At 44.0% G+C, this 22099-nt stretch overlaps 1 protein-coding gene across 2 annotated transcripts in view; it reads left to right on the top strand.

Moving 5' to 3' along the window:
• The window catches only part of LOC311113757 (spectrin beta chain, non-erythrocytic 1-like), a 92569-nt gene that overhangs the window by 53016 nt on the left and 17454 nt on the right, over positions 1 to 22099 (top strand). For both annotated transcript variants that reach the window (XM_084157062.1, XM_084157063.1), the window contains 20 exons: positions 1466 to 1639; positions 3768 to 3862; positions 4190 to 4270; positions 4724 to 4839; positions 5268 to 5380; positions 5721 to 5908; positions 6509 to 6626; positions 7182 to 7340; positions 8939 to 9241; positions 10035 to 10188; positions 10493 to 11363; positions 14319 to 14456; positions 16981 to 17737; positions 18248 to 18450; positions 19184 to 19274; positions 19573 to 19719; positions 19940 to 20203; positions 20483 to 20707; positions 21155 to 21244; positions 21801 to 22079. In XM_084157062.1, coding sequence (XP_084013188.1) covers positions 1466 to 1639; positions 3768 to 3862; positions 4190 to 4270; positions 4724 to 4839; positions 5268 to 5380; positions 5721 to 5908; positions 6509 to 6626; positions 7182 to 7340; positions 8939 to 9241; positions 10035 to 10188; positions 10493 to 11363; positions 14319 to 14456; positions 16981 to 17737; positions 18248 to 18450; positions 19184 to 19274; positions 19573 to 19719; positions 19940 to 20203; positions 20483 to 20707; positions 21155 to 21244; positions 21801 to 22079 — 4566 coding nt within the window. The remainder of the gene's footprint in view (positions 1 to 1465; positions 1640 to 3767; positions 3863 to 4189; positions 4271 to 4723; positions 4840 to 5267; positions 5381 to 5720; positions 5909 to 6508; positions 6627 to 7181; positions 7341 to 8938; positions 9242 to 10034; positions 10189 to 10492; positions 11364 to 14318; positions 14457 to 16980; positions 17738 to 18247; positions 18451 to 19183; positions 19275 to 19572; positions 19720 to 19939; positions 20204 to 20482; positions 20708 to 21154; positions 21245 to 21800; positions 22080 to 22099) is intronic.

Here is a 22099-nt window from a genome sequence, read left to right as displayed (position 1 = left end):
ACAAGCTCACAGAACGGGACCGCAGAGTGCTGAAGCGCATACAAATTGTCTATCCTCGGTTGCAACACTCACTACCGAGTTCCAAACTGCCTCTGAAAGAAACGTCAGCACAAGAACTGTTCGTCGGAAGATTCCTGATATGGGTTTCCATGGCCGAGCAGCCGCACACAAGCCTAAGATCATCATGCGCAATGTCAAGCGTTGGCTGGAGTGGTGTAAAGCTCACCGACATTGGACTCTGGAGCAGTGGAGACGCTTTCTCTGGAGTGATGAATCACACTTCACCATCTGGCAGTCCGACGGACGAATCTGGGTTTGGCGGATGCCAGGAAAACGCTACCTGCCCCAATGCATAGTGTCAACTGTAAAGTTTTGTGGAGGAGTGGTCTGGGGCTGTTTTTCATGGTTCAGGCTAGGCCCCTTAGGTCCACTGAAGGGAAATCTTAACGATACAGCATACAATGACATTCTAGACGATTCTGTGCTTCCAACTTTGTGGCAACAGTTTGGGGAAGGCCTTTCCTGTTTCAGCATGACAATGCCCCCGTGCACAAAGCGAAATGGTTTGTCGAGATCGGTGTGGAAGAACTTGACTGGCCTGCACAGAGCCCTGACGTCAACCCCATCGAACACCTTTGGGATGAATTGAATAGCCGACTGCGAGCCAGGCCTAATCGCCCAACATCAGTGCCCGACCTCACTAATGCTCTTGTGGCTGAATGGAAGCAAGACCCCGGCGCAATGTTCCAACATCTAGTGGAAAGCCTTCACAGAAGAGTGGAGGCTGTTATAGCAGCAAAGCGGGGACCAACTCCATATTAATGCCAATGAGTCGCTCTGGATAAGAGCGTCTGCTAAATGACTAAAATGTCAAATGTAAAAAAAATTATGACAGCAATCAATGCTTTGGTTTAGTTTCCCTGCCACTGTTTCCACATGCCACAAATCCCATTCAAGTCATGGGACCGATATTATCCTCACAATCAATTTGAGATACTTTTGGATGATTTGGACTTGATGTGCGAAAAATGCTAATATCGCTACCATGACTTGAATGGGATTCCTGCCACAAATGCTAAAACATTAGCATGTGGAAACAGTGACAGGGAAACTTAACCAAAGCATGGATGGCTGTCATACCTTGTCCATAGACTGAAAACCAATGTGTAATTTTGTATATTTTTTTAATATGGGTGAACTATCCCTTTAACTTTAAGCCAACAGGTATAATGCATGATGATGGAGTCATGGGCATGTATGATCCTATAATTTTTTGGGGAAGCCTTATAATAAGGCAGCGTAAGAGCTCATACTGTGCATGCTTATAAAAATAAATAATACATTTTTTAACCTACGGTGACTCTCAACCGAGTTGCTCTGGATATGAGTGTCTGCTAAATGACTAAAATGTAAATAAAAACCTGTGTAAAACTCTTGTGTTCTGTGTCCTGTCCTGTTTCCCCAGCCCAAGCCCACCAGGGGACGGATGCGTATCCACTGCCTGGAGAATGTGGACAAGGCCCTGCAGTTCCTCAAGGAGCAGAGGGTCCACCTGGAAAACATGGGCTCACATGACATCGTTGACGGCAATCACCGCCTCACCCTGGGCCTCATCTGGACCATCATTCTCAGGTTCCAGGTAAGGGAGTCTACAAACGTACAGTGCCTTCGGAAAGTATTCAGCCCCCTTGACTTTTTCCACATTTTGTTAAGTTACTGCCTTATTCTAAAATGGATTAAATAAATAGAAATCCTCATCAATCTACACACAATACCCCATAATGACAAAGTGAGAATAGGTTTTTAGAAATGTTTGCTAATTTATTAAAAAATAAAAAGCAGAAATACCTTATTTCCATAAGTATTCAGACCCTTTGCTATAAAGACTCGAAATTGAGCTCAGGTGCATCCAGTTTCCATTGATCATCCTTGAGATGTTTCTACAACTTGATTGGAGTCCACCTTTGCTAAATTCAATTGATTGGACATGATTTGGAAAGGCACACACCTGTCTATATAAGGTCCCACAGTTGACAGTGCATGTCAGAGCAAAAACCAAGCCATGAGGTCGAAGGAATTGTCTGTAGAGCTCCGAGACAGGATTGGGTCGAGGCACAGATCTGGGGAAAGGTACCAAAAAATGTCTGCAGCATTGAAGGTCCCCAAGAACACAGTGGCCTCTATCATTCTTAAATGGAAGAAGTTTGGAACCACCAAGAGCTTGAGAGGATCTGCAGAGAAGAATGGGAGAAACTCCCTAAATACAGGTGTGCCAAAATTGTAGCGTCATACCCAAGAAGACTCGAGGCTGTAATCGCTGCCAAAGGTTCTTCGACAAGGTGCTGAGTAAAGGGTCTGAATACTTATGTAATAGTTTTTTATTTGTAATAAATCTGCACAAAAAAAATTAAAAAACGATTTTTGGTTTGTCATTTTGGGGTATAGATGAGGGGAAAAAACTATTGAATCAATTTTAGAATAAGGCTGTAACGTAACAAAATGTGGAAAAAGTCAAGGGGTCTGAATACTTTCCCAAGGAACTGTATGTCTGATGCAGCGGTGTGGTGCTAGAAATGCTGTTCTAGTTTTTCAATTGGGGGATGGATAAGTCTTTGCAACATATATAACGGACAGCGCAACACAACCCGAGGGCCTCCCCCAAAGCACTGCTCCCATTGAAAACCATTGAGTTGCTGCGTTTTTTACGAATCAATTGGTCTTGTTTGAACGCTCACTTAGCCAGTGTTTCTTTAATATTACCCTGGAGACCCATTGTGTACAGTAGGGCCTCGATTATCTGTTTCAGGTATGTTATTATTGTTATGTGAGCAACAAACCCAGTTGCTCTCCAGGAGGAGAGTTGGCCAGTATGCTGATTTCAATCCAACTGAGCATCAGTAGCTGATTTACTGCAGGGCCTCATCCTTTATAACAGTGATCCAATAATAACTTTTGTATTTCTCAGCACACATATTACACAGTCAATTGTTTACATAAAGATTATGTTATAACATGAATAAGATATTTAGGCTATGTATGAGAGCACACCGCTTGGTATGGCAACTGCTTGGCATCAGACCGCAAGGCGCTACAGCGGGTAGTGCGTACGGCCCAGGACCTCTATACCAGGCGGTGTCAGAGGAAGTCAAAGACTGTTCTCTTCAGCAAGCGGTACCGGAGCGCCAATTCTGGGACCAAAAAGGCTCCTGAACAGCTTCTACCCCCAAGCCATAAGACTGCACATGGCTACCCGGACTATTTGCATTGACCCACTTTCTTTGTTGTTGCACTGACTCTCTTGCACTGACTCTATGTACACTCACTGGACTCTACCCACACACTCACACATACTACACTCTCAACATACACATACACACACACTACATACGCTCACACACATTCACATTGTTTCACACTCTTCCCACACCCTACCGCTACTCTGTTTATTATCTAACCCTGATCGCCTAGTCACTTTTACCCCTACTTACATTTACATATTACCTCAATCTTCTCAACTACCTCGTACCCCCAGCACATTGACTCGGTACTAGTACTCCTTGTATATAGCCTTGTTATTGTTATTTTATTGTGTTACTATTTATTTTAAAAAATCACATTTTCTTACTTTTTAACTCTGCATTGTTGGGAAAGGGCTCGTAAGTAAGCATTTTACGGTAAAGTCTACACCTGTTGCATGTGACAAAATTAGATTTTTGATTTGATTTGACACTGTTCACGGTTCTGTTGTATCATTTTCTGTGTGACAGATCCAGGACATCAGTGTTGAGACTGATGGAGACAACAAGGAGAAGAGATCAGCAAAGGATGCCCTGCTCCTCTGGTGCCAGATGAAGACTGCTGGGTGAGTGATTGACTGTCACCATGCGTTCAGGCACGTTTCTTCGAGATTTGAAATACTTAAACTTGGTACATTACAGCTCTCAGTTCTTCCACTTGACTTAAACAATCCTCAAGATAATTATACATTTATTTAAACAGCAACACCATTGGGGCTTTTCATTTACAGAAAATATGGTGTAGATAGCTAATGATGTTACTGGACTTTTTACTTTCAGAACAAGTCATTAAAGAAATGCCAGAAGCAGATCCACATCTTAAATTATATAGAAATTGCTTAGGGAATGAATTTGAACATTGAACAAATCGTCAAATCTGTTGTTCTTTGTAGATATCCAAACGTGAACATTCACAACTTCAGCACCAGTTGGCGAGACGGCATGGCTTTCAACGCCCTCATCCATAAGCACAGGTAACAAAAGAGTCTGTTTGATCAACTATCCTTCATGCCCTGGTGGGTCACATTTTACAACCTTCCTAACATAATTCAGATAATTTTTCTCATGTAACTCAGACCAATTATCCTTTGTGATTTATGTGACAGTCTGCTATTTACTTAATATGGTCACATGTAATGACCCAATATATACTTTTTTATCCCACCTCCAACCCCCCTCATTTATGACTATTTATTTTCTTATTTACAATAATGTCCAAATAATTACTTTTTGGTGTCTTTGGGATTTATTGATGCACTACTGTACATTATTTGATATAATTGTGTTGAATCGTTGAGATATCAGATCATAACTATTTAATTATAACATTTCAACAGGTAAATTACATCTGTGTATTTACGTTGTGATTCTTTGGTTTCTATACTGTATAACTGGTGCTGTGGTATGATGCTTTGTCTTGTGTATAGGCCAGACCTGATTGACTTTGACAAGCTGAAAAAGTCCAATGCCCACCACAACCTGCAGAATGCCTTCAACCTGGCTGAGCAGCATCTGGGGCTTACCAAGCTCCTGGACCCAGAGGGTGAGTTCTGGACTATGCTCTTCAATGTAGTAGAGGAGAGCATATGGAAAATAGCTACATCTGGTGCAACGCATCATTTCTCAGTGTACTGTGACTTATGTTTTTGTTGTCCATATAAACGTAATAAAATTGTAATAATTCTTAACTGGAATGCATAAAATACTGTAGGTGCCAGAGTCTGGTCTAGGGATAGTGCTGCAGACTCCAGACTACCTATAACCCCTGGCGATGGGGATTTGAGCCCTGTCTGCCACTTTCCACTTTCTATCAGCATATCACCTGCTTTACCTTCCCACTGCCCTGTCATACAAAATAATGAAATACAAAAGGAGATCTCCTTTTAAGATTTTTTTGAAAAGTTCCAAATCATCGTCGCTGTGACTTACAAAGTGTATTAATCAATCAGAAATGTAATTTTTGCTTCACAGATATCAGTGTTGACCACCCCGATGAGAAGTCCGTTATCACATACGTGGTGACATACTACCACTACTTCTCCAAAATGAAGGCGCTGAAAGTGGAGGGGAAACGCATTGGGAAGGTGATTCAGCGTTTATTCTCAATTTATTATCTCAAATTCCATGTTTGTTTGTGGGGCTGTTGTCAACAAGTTGCCTCAGTTGTTCGGGGCAGAGTAAGAGCTTTTCAGATTTGGATTCAAATAGTATTAAAAACAACAACTTTCAAGCTGTACTTGATTGTGCTTTTCTGGCGTAATGAAACCAATGGAATAGTACCAAAAGTGCAAACTCGGTCAATCTGGCACTCCAGGAAGGACCCACTAAACACTCTTAAGTGTTTGAAAGAAAACAAATACTATATGAACCCAGGTCTGGACATTTTTGGCCAGAGCTTGACGTGTGTCCTCTTTGTTCCGCTAGGTACTGGACAATGCCATTGAGACAGAGAAGATGATTGAGAAGTACGAGTCTCTGGCCTCAGACCTGCTGGAGTGGATCGAGCAGACCATCATCATCCTCAACAATCGCAAGTTTGCCAACTCTTTAAACGGGGTGCAGCAGCAGCTTCAAGCCTTCAACACATACCGCACGGTCGAGAAACCCCCTAAGTGAGTGCACCCCCCAGCACCCAATCCCAAATCAACCCCTATACCCCAATGCACCCTCTATGCATCTATGGAGATCTGACAAGATGGGCAATCTTCAGCTTTAAGACCATCTTAATAATATTTGTAAATGTCTGTAATATTTACTCAAGGTATAACATTGTCCAGTTATCTTGCCATTCCCTGACCCCTTTTTTGGTTAATGTTCCTGTAACATTCCCTGAACATCACAAATTCTTTGTTCCAAACTTCTAAACCAATATCTTAATGAAAAATTCATGTCACTACCTAAAACAAAAATGTAAAGTCCTTATGTTAAATGAATGGCACAATACCTAACATTCTGGGTGCACGCCTCTCTCCTGCTTGTAGTGGAATTTCCTTGAAAATGTTTCGTTCTGCTATGTCCATGAATTGAAGCGATTAATGAATGCATGTTTAGTATGTAACGATGCAGAAATAAGACATGACTGTTGCATTCCAAAAATGCTTTGAAATAAGTGCAACCCTGAGAACTTCAGGTGATGCGGTGTTAAGACATTAGCTTTTTTGACGCTGTTAAAATATCACTCCCCCAAAACCATTTATATTTTTATCGATCAGGTTTACTGAGAAGGGCAACCTGGAGGTGCTTCTGTTTACCATCCAGAGCAAGATGAGGGCCAACAACCAGAAAGTCTACATGCCCAGGGAGGGCAAACTCATCTCTGACATTAACAAGGTGATGCCTGTAGTCTCTGACGAACGCTTTAGGGTGAAGTTTCCCTAGGTACAGATGAAGGATCAGTTTCCCTTCCCTCAATCCTAACCTTTACCATTAGTGGCGAAAATGATAAACTGACTCAAGATCAGGGTCTAGGGACAAAGATATCCTACTCCTTGACCAATGTTTTGTCTTAATGGAACATCAGGTTGTTCACTATCTCTCTCTCCTGTTTGTCTGTGTCAGGGTGTTTGGTAGTCTTTCTTTGGTGTGTGGTAGTATTATTAATAGTAAGTATGAGTTTTACTATGGTATAATTATTACAATAGGAGTAATTCAGCCAACTCATACATTTTGCATCCGGACATAAAACTGTGAGATTATGAAAGAGTTGAATCCACCATTGGCATATTGTTTATGTGTAAGGGACAAGACAGACTGGTGGCAAATGGTGGCAATTCAACATGTAGAATAGTCTAGAAATAGTCTAGAAATGAACAGAAAAATGACGTCCGACGTTCATGTTGGTCTGTCTTGTCCTTATGATATACCTGACTTAATAATGTGTGGTAGACCTGGGAGAGACTGGAGAAAGCGGAACATGAGCGGGAGCTGGCTCTGAGGACGGAGCTGATTCGACAGGAGAAACTGGAGCAGCTGGCTCGCCGCTTTGACCGCAAGGCTGCCATGAGGGAGACCTGGCTGAGTGAGAACCAGCGCCTCGTCTCACAGGTAAAAACAAATGCTTGCGCACAAATACACAAACACACATGCATATGTATGCACATACTCACACAAACACTCAAAGTAGCCATGAGGGACAACTGGCTAAGCGAAATCCAACGGCTTGTCGCACAGCCATTGACCACACACACACGCGCACGCACACACATGCACACAAAGAATAATTATAAAAAGCAATTGTGACATTTTACCTCCTATTTACACAAAATACAGTACTTTACCACATCATTGTCAATACAAATGTCTCAGCCTTTTGTTTTCTCACAGTTTTGCACCACTTAGTGGACACACAGATTCAATGGAATGCAAGCTTCACATTCACTGGTACGGCAGCATCTCTGTAGCACATTAAGATGAAGTACTGCAGATGTAAACGGTGCATCTCATTTGCTGTCCCACTTTTGTCAAACTGAATTCAGGGCCAATCTGCAGTTGAAACAATAACAAAGCGGACGCCCCGCCTCTGTTTTGGTAATATTATTATTAATAACCTGAGGGATGGGCCGGGAAAATTTAACCACTCTCAAATTCATAGACAGAGCTATGGATGCAAGGCTTGACCATTCATGATATCGCAAATGATAGTTTTAACCATGTTTTGAGGCTATACAGTGTTTGTTTACATTTACAATGTTTACAAACATTGGAGCAAAACAATCTTATATTTTGGGTTCTGATGGGGTGTGACAGTTGAAATAATCTCATGAGGCATTGATCAATTATATTCTTTAAGAATCAATGGGTATATATCATTAATGTATAAATCCAAAAATGGATGTAGCAACAGTGGATTGCCCCTTTGAAGGAAACATAGTATTTTATGTCATTGTCAAATTGTAAAGACGATAACATTACAGGAATAAAGAGTATGTCTTCCATGTATGCATGTATGTTGCCAACCATACAGTATATCCTAACAGTATTGTATAGGGGTATAACGATTCGTTTTAACAACGATTCGATTTGTATCACGATTCGTGGTTGTCGATACGATTCAAGGACGATATTGGTTCATTTAGAACGATACGATCCGAAACGATTCAGTGACTTGAAATCGATTCAGTAACCTTTTAGCCAAAAATTCAACCAGTGTGACTGAAATAAATACCTGGATACTGGACAGTGCAGGTGAAGTTTCCTAGATTCCTGTTTCTTGTAAGGACCGCAATGGTGGCTTGATAATTTCTCGCTCGTCGGCTTCTCCTCTGTCGTCCGCCATGCTATGTTTTGTTGTCTTTGCGCCTTTGCGCTGCTGCTGGCGCGGGGCGATGACGTCACGGATAGGCAGACTGAATCGAGTAATGTTTAAAGCCTTTATCATTAAAAGTGCTAAGAAAAAACATCCATATAAAGTCTGACGTGCTTAAATCCAATGGGTTATTTCCTAGTATCGATACAATCGATTTATTACATTTTAAAACGATGTTAGATTGATATATGTTGTCCAAAAGGCCAACTCGCCGAGCACAGATCGATGTAGTTGGATCATAGGAATATAAATCGATACATCGATGTAGTAGATGGATCGTTACACCCCTAGTATTGTATTGTATTTTAATCTATTCCATTCCCATCACACCTCGCAGGACAACTTTGGCTTCGACCTCCCGGCGGTGGACGCAGCCACCAAGAAGCATGAGGCCATCGAGACGGATATTACGGCGTACGAGGAGCGTGTGCAGGCCGTGGTGTCCGTCGCCAAGGAGCTGGAGGCAGAGAAGTACCACGACATCAAACGCATCGCAGCGCGCAAGGACAACGTGATCCGGCTGTGGGAATACCTGCTGGAGCTTCTGAAGGCGAGGCGCCAGCGCCTGGAGATGAACCTGGGTCTGCAGAGGGTCTTCCAGGAGATGCTTTACATCATGGACTGGATGGACGAGATGAAGGTAATATAGGGAGAGGGGACCCTTCTGAAAATGTACTTTTAAAACCGTGTTGGAAAGACAAAATTAATAATTACACATTTTATTTTGATTGTAACACAAATGTAATTGTTCAAAATGCATTCTACCCCATCTACCCTGCTTTCACTAACACCTGAACACATTTTAAATGTATTGGAAACAAATCATTTCAAGTCATTTCACATGTTAGAATTGCAAACGGAATGTATTTATCTTGTGTGAAATTTCCGGTAGGGGGTGTCGTATCAGTCTGTGTTACCTTGTCAGATAATGTTACCCTAATGTCCCGTCCCTCTTCTAAATTATAATTTTAAGCAGTATCAATGGTGAAACTAACTGGACTATGTCAGTCCAATGCTGAATAATTCCAAATCGGCACACCTGAACCTCGGCCCTAGGCACTCCTGTAGATACAAGAGGATCGGGTTGGCACTGTAAGCACTATGTCATCTTGCCAATCTGATTGGCTGGGTGGAATTGTCGGCATATTGCTTCCACCTATCGAATCCTCTTAGGTTTACAGGAGTCGCTAGGGAGTTGGCGGTAGAGGTTGATTTGGAATTGATTTAATCTAAATTACAAAAGTTTCAAAAAGTTTCCTCTCCTCACCTTGACATTTCCTCTCCTCACCACCATTCATATTGCGTTTTTAAAGTGCACGAAAGTAAATGATTCATATTGGCAACTGACAAATTTAGGCCAGTGTAATTGAAGGTGCCTGTATGTTGCTCCCACACATGCCTGTATGTCATGCCTCTATGTCTCTGCCACACAGATGATGCTGCTGTCCCAGAACTATGGGAAGCATCTGCTCGGAGTGGAGGATCTCCTGCAGAAACACGCCCTGGTGGAGGCCGACATCGGCATCCAGGCCGACCGAGTCAAAGCTGTCAACAACAATGCTCAGAAGTTCGCCATCGACGGCGACGGTGAGAATGTCCCAAACATTCTGGCTGCTATTATTCTAATTGTGAATCATATTGTTTTCACTTGTGTTTGTATTAATAACTAACGATGATAATACATGTCAATACACAATTTTACGGTTCAGTTGTATAGCATAGCGTTTTGCAAGATATTTCAAGATCTATACAAGCAAATGGAAAAATAAACATGAAAGTAATCGTAGTCAATGGAATTAAATCATCACATGGAAGTCAATCCAGTACAATGTAAATATGTGGGTGCTGCTAGATGCTAACTGGGCCTCTGTTCTGTCTCTCTCCTCTACAGTTTACAAGCCCTGTGACCCTCAGGTAATACGTGACCGCGTGGCCCACATGGAGTTCTGCTACCAGGAGCTGACCCAGCTGGCTGCCGAGCGCCGCGCCCGCCTGGAGGAGTCCCGCCGCCTCTGGAAGTTCTTCTGGGAGATGGCCGAGGAGGAGGGCTGGATCCGTGAGAAGGAGCAGATCCTGTCGTCGGACGAGAGCGGCAAGGACCTGACGGCCGCTGTGCGCCTGCTGAGCCAGCACCGCGCTCTGGAGGACGAGATGAGCGGCCGTGCCGGTCACCTGCAGCACACCATCGCCGAGGGCCAGGCCATGACCGACGGCGGCCACTTTGGCGCCGCCAAGATCCGCGAACGCATCGCAGACCTGCGGGCGCAGTGGGCAGCGTTGGAGGAGCTGGCGGCCGCGCGGAAGGCCCATCTGGAGGAGGCTTGCGCCCTGCACCAGTTCCAGGCGGACGCAGATGACGCTGACGCCTGGACCCTGGACGCCCTGCGCATCGTTTCCAGCGGCGAGGTGGGCCATGACGAGTTCTCCACACAGGCCCTGGTGCGCAAGCACAAGGACGCCGCTGCCGAGGTGGCCAGCTATCGGCCGGTGATTGATGCGCTCCATGAGCAGGCGGCCGCCTTGCCTGAGGAGCAGGCCCGGTCGGAAGAGGTCAAGGGCCGCCTGGCAGGCATAGAGGAGCGCTACAAGGAGGTGGCCGAGCTGACCCGGTTGAGAAAGCAGGCACTGCAGGACGCCCTGGCCCTCTACAAGATGTTCAGCGAGGCGGACGCCTGCGAGGTGTGGATCGATGAGAAGGAGCAGTGGCTCAACAGCATGGAGATCCCAGAGAAGCTAGAAGACCTAGAGGTCATTCAGCACAGGTGAGAGAGAGAAGCCATACATATATAAATGCATGCTGAAGCCATAGTCGACCCCTAGCCCCTACCCCTTCAGGCCTGATTTAGCTTAGTGTGCCACTCAAGTATTTTACATATATATTTCACCATAGATTTGACCTAGGTTTTGTTTACAAACAATGGATTAAAACAACTTTAATAATAACCATACTTTTGGTTATTGTGACGAGTACTGAGGATATGAAGAGGCAGGACGCAGACGCAGGAATCAACAATGTAAAGGTTTACTTAACACTGAGCAAGTTAACAACAAAGAGCGAGGACACGACATGACACTAACAAGCACACACAACACAACACTGAACAGTCCAGGGCTATATAGGGGTGGTGATGAGATGACGAGGTGCAGGTGTGCTGGAGGTGATTAGGGTGCGTTGGGTTTCCATTCCGGTGTTGCCGAGGTGGTGCGCTCAGACCGGTGGCTCAGTAGACCGGCGAATCCGAGCGTCGGAGGGGAGCAACGGGAGGAGACGTGACAGTTATGATGGGGTTAGGGTTAGATAGTTATACTATGCACATGAGGCATTTATAGGTTATATTATTCATAAATAAATAGGTATATAGTTTAAATGACAGAAAATATTGCAGATTGTTTCTTGGGTGATGAGTCTGATGTCATCAAGGAATGTCTAACTTCTTCTATGAGGTTATTACATGAAACTCCCGAGATACAGTTTTTCTCAATCACGTGCAAGTAGTTGTGCAGAAGACACAGAACTCTGGCCATTTGCAAAACAGTAAGGGCCCGATTCCGACCCGAGTTAAGCGTGCATAAATGGAATGCACTTTTCTCTCAATGCGTATTCTAACCTTGAACTTAAGCATGAGAATAGCATGCTATTCACCTGCTATTTGTTTTGGCGAATAAATGAAAGTGTGGCGGAGGTGTGTCTACAGATACGCTGTATTCTGACCTTGACTTAATTTCCTAATAATTCCACCACCTTTACGTGCGAGGAAACCATGAATAAGGTCTAGCAAACCTACCGGTTCCAAGTGGAAAAAGCATCTACTTGATTTTTTCCCTATAGAAATAATACCATTCTCCATGCACTGTAATTTACAACTTGATAAGCGCTATTGATAACAGCTAAGTAATTGAGTAATCCATTTGGATAAGGTAATTGTAAATATAAATGACACTTGCTTTAGATATATTTTACCTTATAATCGCTGGAGACAAATGTGAAACCAGTCATATGGAAGCAAACTGAAGCATATCCACATATCAACTTTCCCACAGTAAAGTTTATGAAATGCTGTGCCAATACACAGTATTTAAAATTGTACAGCCTTTTAACTTGCACGGATGAGCACTTTCGAATGTCTTAATTATAGGCTAGCCTGACTTTCTCTGTTTCCTATTTCTGTCATGTTAGAAATTAGCCACTATCTGTATTGAATGTCAGTAGGCCTAATAACAACACATATTCAACTGCCAATTGACTGTTAGTTCCCTTCAGTTGGTATAACCTACATTATCATTCCATTTCATTCCATTGTTTCATTTGCTTTGCTTCCTCTGTAAACGCCGTCACGGCCATGTGGTTGTTGCTGAGGATCATTAGTAACAGTTGATAATATAAAAAAAGACATGTAGGCTAATTAAATCATTATGGAGGGGAACGCAGACCAAGCCGTAACCGTTTGAACTCGACACATGGTCGCAATACTTGGCTGTGTCATCACACAGTTCCATGGTTAGTGCAGGCAATAGAGGAGGGTATAGCCTACTATTGTACACTATTCTCCCTATTATAATTCTATGTACACTAATCTTCAAACATTACCATGGTTAAAGAACTGAATGTGGCAATTTTCAGAATCAAACCACCGTTTTCTTTCTTTCGTGCATAAAGGCTCTCCAAACTAGGTTTTTATGATTCATAAATACTTCCCTAACCCTAAATAATCTACAAGGTCAGAGTAGTTTTTAATGTACTCAATTGGTGCGGAAACAGAGACGAATATCCATATATTTAGATGGCTTTCTTTCATTGATCCCTAATATTCTTAACCCGTGTCACGATCGAGGTAAGGAGTAGACCAAGGCGCAGCGTGATGAACAAACATGACTTTAATTAGTTAAAGCACGAAACAAAACAAGAAACGACTCGTGACGTCCACGGTATCAATGACCGAACACGGAACAAAAACCCACAACCACAAAGGGAAAACATACAGTTTAAATATGGCTCCCAATCAGAGACAACCAGCCAACAGCTGACACTCGTTGCCTCTGATTGGGAGTCACTCAGGCAAACATAGAATACAACAAACTAGAATGAACACCAACATAGAAATACACACATAGAAATGAACACACCCTGGCTCAACATAATGAGTCCCAGAGCCAGGGTGTGACAACCCGTTCTCGCGATTTACAAAACACTTTCCATGACATAGACTAACCAGGTGAATCCAGGTGAACGCCTTGATCCCTTATTGATGTCACTTGTTAAATCCACTTCAGTCAATGTAGATGAAGGGGAGGAGACCGGTTAAAGAAGGATTTTTAAGCCTTGAGACAATTGAGACATGGATCGTGTATGTGTGCCATTCAGCGGGTGAATGGGCAAGACAAAAGATTGAAGTGCCTTTGAACAGGGTATGGTAGTAGGTGCCAGGTGCACCGGTTTGAGTGTGTCAAGAACTTCAACGCTACTAGGTTTTTCACGCTCAACAGTGTCCCATGTGTATCAAGAATGGTCCACCACCCAAAGGACATCCAGCCAACTTGACACAACTGTGGTGCATTCATCAGGGTACAACATTGTGGAACGTTCAGATAAAAATATGGTATGTAGAACAAACATGCCTCTCTGCGTATGCTATCTTAAAATGTGTTTTGACGGGAAAATAGTTTGTTTGCAGTTTTAACTTGATTGGTCATGACATGGCATGCTCTCTCTTTCCCAGGTTCGAGAGCCTGGAGCCCGAGATGAACAACCAGGCGTCACGCGTCGCTGTCGTGAACCAGATCGCCAGGCAGCTGATGCATAACGGACACCCCGGTGAGAAGGACATCAAAGCCCAGCAAGATAAGCTCAACAACAGGCAAGTTGAGCCATTCACAGCCAGACATCACACTATCTCCTATCATACAGATGCCGTAGCTTAATTTGATCATCCTGTTGTTGCAGGAAATGCAAACTTGTAGTGTATTCAAGGTTTAACAAGGCTTCTAGGGGGCCTCCTAAGTGGCGCAGCGGTCTAAGGCACTGCATTTCAGTGCTGAGGCGCCACTACAGCCTAAGGTTCGATCCCAGGCTGTGTCACAGCTGGCCGTGACCGGGAGCCCCATGGGGCGGCGCACAATTGGCCCAGCGTTGTAAGTGGAGGGTTTGGCCAGGGGGATTTCCTTGGCTCATCGTGCTCTAGTGACTCCTTGTGGCGGGCTGGGTGCCTGCAAGTTAACTTTGGTCGTCAGCTGGACAGAGTTTCCTCCGACACATTGGTGGCTGGCTTCCGGGTTAAGCGAGCAGTGTGTCAAGAAGCAGGTCATGTTTCAGAGGACGCATGTATCTCGACCTTCGCGTCTCCCGAGTCTGTTGGGGTGTTGAGTCAAGTTCGTAACTACCAATTGGATATCACGAAAAAAGGGCTAAAAAAATATAAATAAAAACAACAAGGCTTTTACAGTTTGTAACTTCCACTAAACATTTTCAGACTTGATTTGCACTAATTAAAAATATATCAACCCCTTTTGCTGTTGCTGTAGGATAATTTTCCTGCTGTAGCAAACTGGCTCAAATTAAGATCCTACATCTGTAGCTGATATGACCCTTAGTGGTGTGCGGGTCAGCTGTTTGTTCACTCTCACCCAGCCGCAGTTGCTAATAACCCATCCGTAACGGACCGACTATATGTGATAAAGTGAAAATCTGAGTCCTGCACCCGACCCTAACCCACTAATATAGAAAGTGTTGATATGTTTCTACTTATCATTTCCAACATTTTGGTAGGCTATTTGTTAGTCAACATGTCTATAATTAGATACATACAGCTTCTCTTCTGTCATTATTTGTTGTCCTAGAAGACTAAGTAAACCCTTGCTCACCAGAATAATGTAATAAATCAATAGAATGAATGCTTCAATGTAGTTGACATCAGTGAAGTTTTCTCAGTGATTTTCTTTCTCGGTGCAAAGACGTTTAGGGACCGGGGAGCAAATGCAATAAGTATAAAAAAACAGGAAAGATTTTCTGTGCAAAATGTTCAAATGACGTCAGTTTGACAGGTTGTAAGGAAATAAAAAGCTGTGAAAACGACCCAACATGTTTCTGATAAGATTTCAGTTCGGCTTGGATGCATATTTTATGTGGTTGAAATACTATCAGCTTTTATGATGCTGATAAAGATAGCACCTCTACAGACTGTATTTAACTGCGCATTCTCTCAAGATGCTAAAAGAAATAAATCATATCTCTCCACTATTGTTCTCGAGTAAACATTTTGCCTACATTTGGTGTATAATTTGACTGACAGAAATGCTTAATTCTGCAGGAGTTATTAAGGTGAGAGGTTATAAACCAACAGTTTCCATTTAACCCATCTGAACAGTAGGCTACAGTTCCCTTGACATGCCATAGGCCTATTTGAGGTCTCCGTCTTGTGAATGTCGAATTTGTATAACGACTCACAATCATCACACATAACACTGCTATCATCCTCTTTTGCCAGAAAATTAATGTTTGGAAAGATTAGGGGAAGTGGTAAAAGAGGATGATAGCAGTGTTACATGTGATGATTGTGAGGCGTTATACAAATTTGACAGCAGCTTTTCTCTTGTTGAATTAAACTCTGACCTTGGCCTTTTTGCCTCCGTGGATCAACGTTAACTTTTTCTGCCCGTTCCCAAAAGCATTTGGCGATTGGCGTGTAGGCTATTTGGCGCGCGTAGAGTTAGACCCTAAGCTTAGGCTTACACTCTAATGCCAGATAGCCTAAAATAATGAAAGAAAAACCTCAATATAGATATAAATTGCACAAGACTTATAAATGTATGAATTTTCTTTTAAATCTCTATTCGCCACACACCTGCCCTTCATCCACACAATATTTCATGACCCTAAACCTGCCCGCCCCACGGATATAACCACGTGACTGCGGGTTATGAGTCAACCCGTGCATCACTAATGTCCCTGGTATTCACAACATTTACGGTTGAAGATGGCACTTTCAGGTTCTGATTGAATGCCATTCAATATGATTGGCAACTACCTGATGCCAAATGAAGAAACCAAAAGATGATTAGGTCATTATAATGTAGTTAAGCAGTTACTGTCTGACCTTTACTTTGCTCATGGTGAGTTTCTAATACCTATTGACTCAAAATGGTGTTATTGTGTGTTGGATATCACTGTATCCTTTGAATTGGGAAATGAGCTGGACATTTGGTAATCATCAAATTAATTTGCCAATGGTTCAGTCAGTTTGAGCCTTGGTCTGGCAACAACAGGGTTATGGTGGGTTTGATTCCCGCATGGGCCACATATATTGAAATATGTGTCACTGTCTGTCAACTGGATACAAGTGTCTGCTAAATGACCATATTTGTATTTAATAATTTGTTCCACAGATGGAGCCAGTTCCGGGATCTGGCGGACCAGAAGAAAGAGTCTCTAATCTCGGCACTGGGCGTGCAGAACTACCACCTGGACTGCAACGAGACCAAGTCGTGGATCCGCGAGAAAACGAAGGTCATCGAGTCCACCCAGGAGCTAGGCAACGACCTGACGGGTGTCATGGCACTGCAGCGTAAACTCACTGGCATGGAGCGTGACCTGGCTGCCATCGAGGACAAGCTGGGCGACCTGCGCAGCGAGGCCGAGCGGCTGGCCGGCGAGCACCCGGACCAGGCCAAGGCCATCACGGGCCGCCTGGCCGAGATCACCGCCGTGTGGGAGGAGATGAAGGCCACGCTGCGTAACCGCGAGGAGTCCCTTGGCGAGGCCAGCAAGCTGCAGCAGTTCCTGCGCGAGCTGGATGACTTCCAGTCGTGGCTGTCGCGCACACAGACAGCCATTGCCTCGGAGGAGACGCCCAACACGCTGGCCGAGGCCGAGAAGCTGCTAGCGCAGCACGAGGGCATCAAGAACGAGATCCGCAACTACGAGGAAGACTACCAGAAGATGCGCGACATGGGCGAGATGGTGACCCAGGGCCAGATGGATGCCCAGTACATGTTCCTGAGGCAGCGGCTACAGGCCCTGGACACAGGCTGGAACGAGCTGCACAAAATGTGGGAGAACCGGCAGAACCTGCTGTCACAGTCCCACGCCTACCAGTTGTTCCTCAGGGACACCAAGCAGGCCGAGGCCTTCCTCAACAACCAGGTACGTTGATTGGTCGATACCCCTTAAACCAGGGTACTTGATTGGTCGTTTCAATTTCCAAAAATCTTAGCCTAGGAATCCAAAGTGAATGGTTCCGTTTCACTATTATTTCATTTCACTGATTCAGTGTCATTAAAAAATATATTTTCAGTAACAGTTTATTTTAAAGTCCTCTTTTAGCTGGTATTACCTAATTTTACTAGGCAGGGATGTGGTAACAATGTGTTGTTTTCCGTGCCCACCTAGAATCAACTCCCTCTACCCAGGACATGCTGCTGTGCAAATCAAATGCGCATATTAAAGTACATTTCAGAAAGCGTCCAATGTGCTTTAGATTGAATTCCAGCAGGGTTGGGTTCTATATTCTGTTTCAATTCAGTCAATTCAAGATTTTCAGTTTACTCCCTGACTGATTTGAAATGGAATTGACCCCAACCTGGATATCCAGTCTCAGTCACAGGATTTTCTAATAATCCCACTGACTCTCTCTTTCTATAACCCTACTCTTAGGAGTACATGCTGGCCCATACAGAGATGCCCACTACGCTTGAGGGGGCCGAAGGAGCCATCAAGAAGCAGGAGGACTTCATGACCACCATGGACGCCAACGAAGAGAAGATAAACGGCGTGGTGGAGGCTGGTAGGCGGCTGGCGAGCGACGGCAACATCAACGCTGACCGCATACAGGAGAGAGCGACGTCTATTGATGACAGGTTAGAAGCCTCTTCTACTATATAGTAACAAATGACACTGGTGGACAGGTCGTCATTTTCGCAGTTACTCTGCTGCGCAGATTAGATCTCACAACACCTGTTGGAGTATTTAATGCCCCAGGAAGCACATTAATACGATAAAGCAATCTCCTGGAAATGGGATACCTAGTCAGTTGCACAACTGAATGCATTCAACCAAAATCAATTTTTTATTTTACCCAACCACTCTGAATCAGAGAGGTGCGGGGGGCTGCCTTAATCGACGTTATCGGCGCCCAGGCAGCAGTTGTTGTTGGGGGTTAACTGCCTTGATCAAGGGCAGAGCAGCAGATTTGTCCACCTTGGGGATTCAAACCAGCAACCTTTCGGTTACTGGCCCAACGCGCTTAACCACTAGGCTACCTGCACAGCTTGACTGCGAAAAAAGACTACTCGGAATACCACCAATGGTTAGATATGTGACCACCCACTTATTAGGTTTACAACTACCACAAATGCCAGTACAACACTTGGAATTGATCTATGCATTTACTTGGTAATACATATTGTGATATAAAAAAATCTGTAGGAAAATCTCCAGAAATGGTACAGACCCAGTTGCAACACAACCAGCAAGTGGCTTTTATTACTATTTGCTGTATGGTACACACAACTGGTAGCTTGTTTGTGGTAGTCACAATTAACAAGGGATCTATTATCCATTATCAAATCTGTTTACCCAACATTTGCACAGGCATAAGAAGAACCGCGAGGCTGCTGTGGAGCTACTGATGAGGCTGAAGGATAACCGGGACCTTCAGAAGTTCCTACAGGATTGCCAAGAGGTCTGCTGCCCAACATGTCTTTCTCGGACCCAGATTAAGCCTACTCTTGGATTAAAAAGCACTTTCAACAGAGATTCTCTTTTTTTTTGTCCAGGAATATGCTTAATCTGGATGTGGGAAACCGTCCCTAAGAGTCTAACATTGGTATCAGTCCTGATACTATGAAAATAGGAATACTTACTCTTACTGTTTTTACATTTAATACATTTTGTGGCAATGTATGCATAGTGACAGACTACTTTCACAGTCTAAGGCAGTCAAATCCAATGACCTACCTACCTTGTGTGCGTGTGTGCAGCTGTCCCTGTGGATCAACGAGAAGATGCTCACGGCCCAGGACATGTCGTACGACGAGGCCAGGAACCTCCACAGCAAATGGCTCAAGCATCAGGCCTTCATGGCCGAGCTGCAGTCCAACAAGGAGTGGCTGGACAAGATTGAGAAGGTTAGCAAACCAAAATAAGATTCACACTGTCTTGATGATTTTGCATTGTGTACTAAATGAATGAAGTTAATAAGCGCTTCCAATTAAAAGAAATTAACATGCTCAGTTATCTCTTAAGTATTCCTAAGTGTATGTTGTCATTAAAATTACATTATTTTAAGACAATAAAATACATATTTCACTTGGCGAATAAAGGTGATTCTGATTCTTTCCTCGCCAGGATGGGATGCAGCTGGTGTCGGAGAAGCCTGAGACCGAGTCGGTGGTTAAGGAGAAGCTCTCAGCCCTCCAGAAGATGTGGGAAGAGTTGGAGTCCACCACCCAGGCCAAGGCCCAGGGCCTGTTTGACGCCAACAAGGCCGAGCTGTTCACACAGAGCTGTGCCGACCTGGACAAGTGGCTGGGTGGCCTGGAGGGCCAGATTCAATCGGACGACTACGGCAAAGACCTGACCAGCGTCAACATCCTGCTCAAGAAGCAGCAGGTATTGTACATGGTGGAGCATGTGTCGTTGTAACCAAATTTATAAATAATGTTGGCATTAATAAAATAATAATACAAAATTATAATAATAATTATTTAAATAAATTGGCTTCAATTGGTTTTAAACAAGAAAAAAATTATGGCATCAATTGGTCTCATCTGAAAATCTTGGTTAAGAAGCCATGGATGTTGACTTAGTGGCCTGGGCCCCGCCTGGAACATCATCTAGGGGAAACACTGTTTTCAAAATGTTCTCCTCCCTCTCCCCGGTGGCCCCTAGATATTGGAGAACCAGGTGGAGGTCCGTCAGAGGGAGGTGGTGGAGCTGCAGAGCCAGGCACTGGTCCTCAGCCAGGAAGGGAAGGACACAGAGGAGGTGGACGGCCAGAGACAGATGGTGGAGCACAAGTTCAAAGAGCTACTGGACCCGCTGAGGAAGAGAAAGAACTTCCTGGTGGCCTCCCGCGAGATCCACCAGTTCAACCGGGACGTGGAGGATGAGATTGTGAGTTGATAGTTGATTGAGCTGCCTCCTGGGGGCGTACTGTGTGTGTGTTTGTGTGTGTGTGTTTTTGGTTTTCTGATAGTAAAACAAGGAAAATTCGGACAAGTGGGGACATTTCAGTTTTCAGGGGACGTTTGGGACGTTAACAAGGCGACACTCCATCTTAACTCCTCCTCCAAATTTACTGGATTGGTTGAACAGTTTGTTTCCTTCTCGTCCAGTATGTAGGGGATCTAGTTTCAGGCGTTTCTTTTACGCCTGCTACGTTAGGGTTAGGGTTAGGGTTAGGGTTAGGGTTAGGTTAGGGGTTAGGGAAAATAAGATTTTGAATGGGAATGAATTGTTTAGTCCCCACAAGGATAGTAAAACAAACCTGTGTGTGTGCTTTATTTGTTCTGGTTCTTTCATTCAATGCACTTAATAATCTATTTGGCTTGTCCATTTTAGCTTTGGGTCGAAGAGAGGATGCCAATTGCAACCTCCACAGATCATGGTCACAACCTGCAGACCGTTCAACTGCTTATCAAGAAAAACCAGGTATGTGTATTTTTGTCATCGGTTGAACATGTCACTTTACAAGGAAGTCACACTTAGGCCCAAATTAAGCACCATTATATATTTGTGAATACGTTTATGCACCTATTTATAAGCAAAATTAGCGTTGTTAGTGTCAGTGTTAGTCACATCTCGATTGGCGTTCAGCATTTACCCACTTTTTTATCACTACGTCACTGACAAGGTGTCCGGATAGTGCCTGCATAGGTCTGTTATCTTATTCCTACAAAGTCATTTAAACAAATATATTGAATGGTATCATACCTAGCAAAGAGTTTCACTCTCTTACTGAGTTTTAATTGAGATATGGGAAACGACAGATTGGTGTCCTCTCCAGGGAGTGTACACTACAGAAATAGGGCTCCTGCCCTTTGAGCCGTTCAGGCAAGGCTTACTTACTTACTACTTACTTACTTGAAGTGCATCTACTGTATTGTACTCTATTGGTTTTGTGTATCTAGTATTTCAATGTATTGCTGACATTACAAAATGAATTTCAATGGAAATGGGCAATAAAAGTATTGTATGCCTTTCTCAGACCTTGCAGAAGGAGATCCAGGGACACCAGCCCCGGTTTGACGACATTTTCGAGCGGAGCGAGAGCCTGCTGATGGAAGACAGCCTGGCCGTGGAGGCCATCCGCCAGCGCCTGGCCAACCTGCAACAGCTGTGGGGCCTGATGATTGAGGAGACAGAGAAGCGTCACGCCCGACTGGAGGAGGCCCACAACGCCCAGAAGTACTACTTTGATGCCGCCGAGGCTGAGGCCTGGATGAGCGAGCAGGAGTTGTACATGATGTCTGAGGAGAAGGCCAAGGTACTAGGGTGTTGTTATTG

The sequence above is a fragment of the Coregonus lavaretus genome, assembly GCF_964263955.1.
Source record: "Coregonus lavaretus genome assembly, chromosome: 40".
Lineage (NCBI taxonomy): Eukaryota > Metazoa > Chordata > Actinopteri > Salmoniformes > Salmonidae > Coregonus > Coregonus lavaretus.
The sequence above is the reverse complement of the archived record's forward strand: the minus strand, read 5'-3'. Positions and strand labels throughout refer to the sequence as shown.